The sequence below is a fragment of the Manacus candei genome, unplaced genomic scaffold (assembly GCF_025592945.1).
Source record: "Manacus candei isolate 608988 ecotype Guabito, Panama unplaced genomic scaffold, ASM2559294v1 h1tg000009l, whole genome shotgun sequence".
Taxonomy (NCBI): Eukaryota; Metazoa; Chordata; class Aves; order Passeriformes; family Pipridae; genus Manacus; species Manacus candei.
In genome coordinates this window covers 6132064-6138769 of record NW_026138057.1, presented here as the reverse complement: position 1 = coordinate 6138769, position 6706 = coordinate 6132064, and the positions used below count along the sequence as shown (strand labels likewise).

The 6706-nt window shown below is 45.2% G+C and overlaps 1 protein-coding gene across 1 annotated transcript; it reads right to left on the bottom strand.

The window, feature by feature from the left end:
• Nucleotides 1–1248: 1248 nt before the first annotated feature.
• Nucleotides 1249–2668, bottom strand: FIBIN (fin bud initiation factor homolog). The gene has a single exon (XM_051776874.1). It carries the CDS (start codon nucleotides 2325–2327, stop codon nucleotides 1704–1706), a length of 624 nt encoding a protein of 207 aa, XP_051632834.1. The 5' UTR covers nucleotides 2328–2668; the 3' UTR covers nucleotides 1249–1703.
• Nucleotides 2669–6706: the final 4038 nt, after the last annotated feature.

Below are 6706 nucleotides of genomic sequence, written 5' to 3'. Positions count from 1 at the left end.
CAGCTACACCTCAGACTTCAGCAGACAGCAGTGAGCTGCCTGGTTCCGTAAGCACATACTTTAACCAGACTTTCCTGGTGCCTTCAGCACTCTGGTCCCAGGTGACTTATGCACTGCTGAGTAACTTACCCACTGGATGGTCTGCAGACCAAAGTATAAGTGAATGTGAGCAGGGTTAACAAGAACAGACCTCAAAAGTACACCAAACAGCTTCTCTTCCAGTGCTATGAGATTGCTAGGTGCTTAAAAAGGTTTACAAATTAAAAAAAAAAATAAAATCTGCTCTACAAGCCCATCTGTATAACTGCTTTTAAGGAAACTTGCTTACCTCTCGAGTCTGTAAACTTTTATTTGTTTTATTTGTTTTTACTAAAAAAGCAAGCTATTTCACTTGGCAGGAGCTACAAATTCGTAATTTTTTTCTGAACAGACATTTCAACAGCATGTTTTAAATTAAGAGCCTCTCAAGGAAATCAGTAAAAGAACAAAAATGTACTTTAACATTGTTTTCAAATATTTATTAAAACAACATACGAATGTTTTTCATCCAAATAGCGATTCTGCCTGCAGTATCTGTAACGTAATAGCCACATTACCCCCAGTTGTCAGTTAAATAGCAATGAGTCTACAAACCCAAACAATCCTCCCCCTCCTTCCCACTAGGCACTTTTGCTATTGTCTAGGACCACAAATAGCTTAATTAATAGCTTAGCTAGCAAAAGTACAAAGTCACCAAAAAGAAATATCACTGTGCTAGCACAGACAAAACCTTTTTGTCTGCTCTAGAAGCATGCTCCTGGCTCTCAAATTTGGGATCAAAAACTCCAATCACCACTAGGGCTCATTCCTTTTACTATAAAAATCTCCGTCGGCATTCTCAGGATCTGACATAAACCTTTTTTGGCTGGTTCTTGGGGTTATGATAGCTTAGAGTCACAGATAAGCAAGCCTGGAAGAGTACAAATCCTGCCAGAATAAGTCCCATCTTTCCAAACACAAATGAAAAAATCACAGCTTTAAGTTACGTAGTAGAACAACGTTTAACGTGCATAGAATACGAACCATTACAAAAGGTTAACAAAGTTAATAGAGGGCCAGAGGTTTCACTCTGACGGAGTAACAACAAATGCAATTTAAGTATTTGCTACACACGAGGCTGGAAGGGGCTGCCGAGCACCACACTGCATCCACGTTTGTGGCAGATGAGCCACGGTAGAACAGGTGACATATAAACAAACAGCAGGGAATCAGAAACGAGAAAGCTTATTTTACTTTGGAACCAAAGACGAATCACGTAACAGAGGGTAGGTTTGTTTGAACATGGGGTATTAACTTAAACATACCTCGAACCTCCTGGTTTATAGAGTCGTGCTATTTGTTTAGAAAGTCAAATAGAATAAATAAAGTTTTTTTTTCCATGAAGAAGGATGTATTTTGGTGGAGTCACCATCCCTGGAAGTGTTAAAAAAAATTAGCAGATCTGGCACTTCGCGGCATGTTTTAGCGGGCATGGTGGCATTCAGTCGAAGGCTGGACTTGGTGATCCTGGGAGGTCTTTCCCAACCTAAGATCTGTGCAAGGAGGTGCTCCTTCCAGGCAGACGCCGGGGCTGTGCCTTCCGGGGGGGGCTGGCGGCAGGGCTGGGGGTCCCGTTTGAAGGCGGCGGGGGTCCGGGCTCAGCCGGGGCGGGTCCGGGGCCGCTCTCAGGCGCGGAGATAGTCGTTCTTGAGGCGGCTGAGGCGGGCACCGTGGCTGCGGACGGTGAGGGCCAGCAGGTCGTGCTTGTCGCGCAGCCCGCTGGAGATGTGGCGGGTCTCTCGCAGCAGGGCGCGGGCGTGCAGCAGCAGCCCCAGGAAGCTGTCGCCCAGGCGGGACTCCTCCCGGCCGCCCTGCTCCTGCCCCTGGCGGAACTTGCCCTCCAGCTCGCTCAGCGAGCGGTCCGAGCTGGAGTACGCGTCGCTGATCTGCGCGGACTCGCGGCGCAGGTAGGCGCCGTAGCTCTCCTCCCCGTCCAGGTCGTAGGAGATGCTCCTGCCGATGCCCTCCAGCACCCGGCCCGCGTCCTCCACCTGCCGCCCCAGCACCGTGAGCTCCTCCCGCAGGCTGAGCCCGCCGCCCGGCGCCGCCGCCCCGCACCGCCGCTGCTCGCTCACCCGGAACAGCAGCTGGCACCGCTCGGGGTCGTCGTTCTCCTCGTAGTCGCCGTCGGGGACGAAGTAGTGGTGCAGGCTCCCGTTGGACATCTCGGGGTACAGCGGCCCCTCGAAGTACCCGCGGCAGAGGCTGCAGAGCCAGAGCAGCCCCAGCAGGCGCAGGGGGCCCGGCATGCTGCGGCCGACGAGCAGCCTAGGGCCGCCCGCGCCCCATGGGTGTCCCCGGTGCCGCCGCCGCCGTCCCCGCCTCCGCTGCGGGCCGAGGGAGGGCTGGCGGCGCTCTGGGCCCGGCTCCGCCGCGCCGCGTTTAAAAGCGGGGCAGCCCGCCCAGGGGGAAGCGGCCCCGGGCAGGGCCGGGCCGGGCCGGGCCGCCCCCCGCCCCCGGCAGTGCCCCCCGCATCGCCCCCGCGGGGAGGGAGGGATGCGCGTACAGCTTTCGCCTCTTTAAATAAAGAAATCACCCCAAACCCGGCGTTGCTCAGCTCTGCTCATCTTCCCCGTCAGAAATGACTGCTTTGCTAGCAGCTCGATCTGCACAGCAGCTCGGACACAGCGTTCGGGGCGGAGGGACTCGACGAAGTTGCTCAGGCCACGTAGTTTGTCGCTGGTTGAAACACTCAGGAGGGAAAAAGATGCGACATCGAGTATAAAGTGTAAAACAATAAACCTCGATAGGGAAGATGGGGAAATGAAATGCAAAGCCTGGTCTTGAACAAAATGTCAGATGTATTCGAGGAAAACCCCAATACAATGCATCCAATGGAAATGACTTTGTAAAATTTGAACGGTTTCTCTTTCATGACAAAATATTTTGTGTGAGTCTAGTAGTTGGATTGTGGCAGGGTCGAACCGTGCGTGTAACTTGTAGAAATCTCTCTTTATTCCTTTTGAGTTGTTAAATCAAGGTGAGATCACAAAAAGAAAGGGTCTGTAAAGTCACCAACTCCTTTCACATCATCTTTCCTCTTCCATGGAAAAAATCTCCATCTAGCAGAGATTATACCAAATCCTGTAGTCAGCCAGAGTAAAACTTACTGAATTGCTTTAAAGTAGGCTCTCCAAGCCCTGGAGTCAGTTGAGACCACCCATACATACACCTCCATACATACATACATTCATGAGCAATGTTTGCAGAGTCCAGGCAACTTCCTGTTGACAATCCAGGCCAGACAAGCTGTCATAACAGAAACACTCCACTCATTTGGAAACATTTCAAACTTGTAATTAAGTTCACAAAACACTCATACAAATAGGTAGGATTGAGGTAAACTATTGTGCTTCAGCTTTCTATAAAACGTTTAAAGCTTACTCAACTGAGGCTGTTTGGTATTTGTCCTTGGTCTGTGTTTGCCAACAGGGGCTTTATGAAACAATTTTATTCACAGGATGCTCTTGTTTCACCTAATATTTTATTTGGATACCAGTTCTTTGTCAACCATAGTGCATTACCTGCATCAGTTTCTACCCAGGCTGGTATTACTGCCAGCCAGCTGGTTTGCCTGGTACTTGGTTTGTGGTGGACTCCACTTTTGAGGTCTCTTCATGGAAGCACTGCACTGTAAATCACCCAACCATAGCTTTGTCAGCATGGTTACACTTTCGTCAGTGCCACAGAGGGTAAAAAAAACAGCCTTAGTAAATATTTTGTCTCTTCGTACATATAGAGATTAAGAGGTGTCTGCTGCTCCCTGCTGCAGCCGCTGACTCCCTGCCACTGCTGTTTTCAATCCAACATGTATTATCTGAGTTTAATTTAAATTTTATATCCAAATAGCGTCTCCCCAAGTAACCCGCTTGGAATGTCTGCTTTTGAAGGCAGTCTGCAATACAGGATCTGCAATCTTGGTGACTCAGTGGGCATAGCTTTGGTAAAAACTGGAACCTGCTGAAAGATACACAACAGCCTGATCCAAGGCAATACCTATTATGGGTCAGGATTAAACACGACAGAGTTCTAAGTTTTAACCAAAAAGCGTGAAACAATGGAAAAGATGTAGTCTTACACTGTCAGAACAAGACTGTGCGTGAGTAGCCATTATTCATTCCAAAATCACATCTAAAAGACAAAAGTCTTAAGACTGCAATGAGATAATCTAATATGAATACCCTTAAACTGACTATTAAACTGTGTGCATAAAAATGAAAATCAGATATTTTTTTTAATGAAAGACACACACTGAAAGCAACCATTACCTTTATTGATCAAGACTTGGGTTGAAGGGTCAGACATTTTCATCACAGTTAAACGCAGCAGGAACAGAACACCACAGCAAAGGTTGTAGTAATAACATAAAAGTCAGTGTCAGTGCAGAGTTTCCTAAAGTAATTTCTGGCATTACATCTGGAAGTTCAGAGGGCAATAAAACCGAAGGAAGACAGAAGGGAATTTCTCAGGAGTACCAGAAACCTGGGGTGTAGAGAACCAGGGAGGAGAGCAAGCCATTTTTCTGCTGAATGTTGCATTTTCTGCTGGGAATCCATAGGGGTAGTTGCATGAGATCAGATATCTGGGGAGCTTTTGGGACGCATCCAAGAAGCAGCTGTTCCTTGTGGCACGCTCCCATGAAGGCCCTCGTTGAAGTCCTGGCATTGTCAAAAGGCCCATTGATTTCAGCATGACAGTACTTTACCCTCCATGCCTGCTTAAGTGTTTAAAAATTCCCTCTGTATAAATGAGGAAAAAGTACTGGAAGCAAAAATAAAGCAGCATACTGATACTGTCATCTTACAAACACTTGGCACGACATACTCTGCTGTGGTAAGGCCATTGTTTTTCCACTGAACAGCAGTAGTTTATAGTACTATAAAGAACTGCAGAGTTTACTCTGCAGAACCTCTTATGCCACAGCACCAAAATCTGCCTCCAGCCAAGAAAATGCATATAAACTGATGGCAAATGTGCAGCTCAAGCACTGGATTTCAGGTGACTCTTGTATACATCTTCCTCTGTAAGCCATGCTTTATCTTTGGGTTTTGGCTCACACATGCTTGCTCTTTCTGTTGCAGGTCATGGTAAACTTTGCAGCATCATAATGTTTCAGGTGTAAATGGCCATTAATTTGGAGAACAGATATATGTTATTTGGTCCTAAAGGCCCTACAGGTTTTAAGGTATAAATGTTCTCTGACTACTGGCTTCTGTTTTCCTGCTATGAAGTGTTCTATGGCTTTACATAAAGATACCTTGTTTAAACAGGAGACTAACAAGTATGTGTGTGTGATTTCTAATCCTAGGGTGTAGTGCTAAATGCTCAAATGGCATGAAGTGAGGTGAGCATGAAATAGTCCATGAAAGAATAATGCCATTTTTTGTAGGAAAATTGCCATAAGAACATACCAGAAACTCTGCAGAATAAAAAAAGATTTGGGGAATGAAAACCTTTATAACACACTTAATACTTATTCAGTATAACTTTGCAATACAACAGAGATTCAGAATTACAAACCCAGGCTTCAGCATATTCATGTCAGAAATACTGAATGTTCCAAGACCATCATGCTTGTCTGGGGTTACACAGAAATTTTTAATTTATCAGAAAGGCATATTTAATTCAGAGTTGAAACAGCTAACCAACAGATATCTCAAATACAAACTTACAGAGGAAACAACTTTATTGTTAGCTTGTCTAATCTGACTGATTCTGATAACCCTTTTCTTCTTCACAGGCTTGAGGCTGAAACCACAACTGTGTCTGGGTACAGAGTCCCCTGAGTCCATTAGTACTGGCCCTTCTTGGACAAGCAATACAGAAAACCAAATTAAAAAAACCCCAGTAGCTACAGAAAGATTGGGTATGAGGCTGAATGTGAATACAACTAATGGAAAGGGTCTGCCAGGCTTGTTTTCTTGGACGAATATGCAATTAATATTGAACCTACTTCAACTTTAGCCAACACCAAAATGAGCTCAGCCTTTGCAGAAAAATACAGAAAATGATTTTACCACAGCTCGTCTCTGTAGTGGATGCTGGTTTACTTTATGGAAATAGAATCTCCTTAAACCAAAAAATTGAGGATATGCTCAGATTATTTTTGAAAAGAGAAGTGGTGCGTCTGGATGCTTCCTAAGAATGGAAAAAGAGAGATGAAGTAGGATGAATATTTACTAGTATTTTACTAGTGCAATTTCTGTCTGTTGATGAAAAACCTCAAACCCCAAAAGGGATATTGCTAGCATTTCTTCAGCAAGGTTCCTGAAGTGGAAATAATAACACTTCCTCGGTGGAAATGAAAACATTTAAAAAAACCATCATCACTGGCCAACACATAGAGAAGCTTTCCCACTACTGTAAATGTGGTTTGTAACAGAGACAGCATGTTATGCTTTTAACATGTTGATTTGATTTTCAGTCCTTTCTGTGTTGTTCTTAATGCTCCACGTGAACATGAAAAGGCTGCATGTGAAAACATGTATTTTGAAGTTGTTACAGAAACATAGTTCACTAATTATTCCTGATAATGCATTCTCTTTCCCTTTAACCTGTTAGGAGTAAAATAAGATTTGGTTTAGGATTTTAAAACCCCACAAATTTTTTTTTTCCTTCTCTTCCTGTC

Bases quoted from the DNA above. Each gene is read 5' to 3' on its own strand.
- FIBIN (XM_051776874.1), bottom strand. From the start codon at position 2,327: ATGCCGGGCCCCCTGCGCCTGCTGGGGCTGCTCTGGCTCTGCAGCCTC.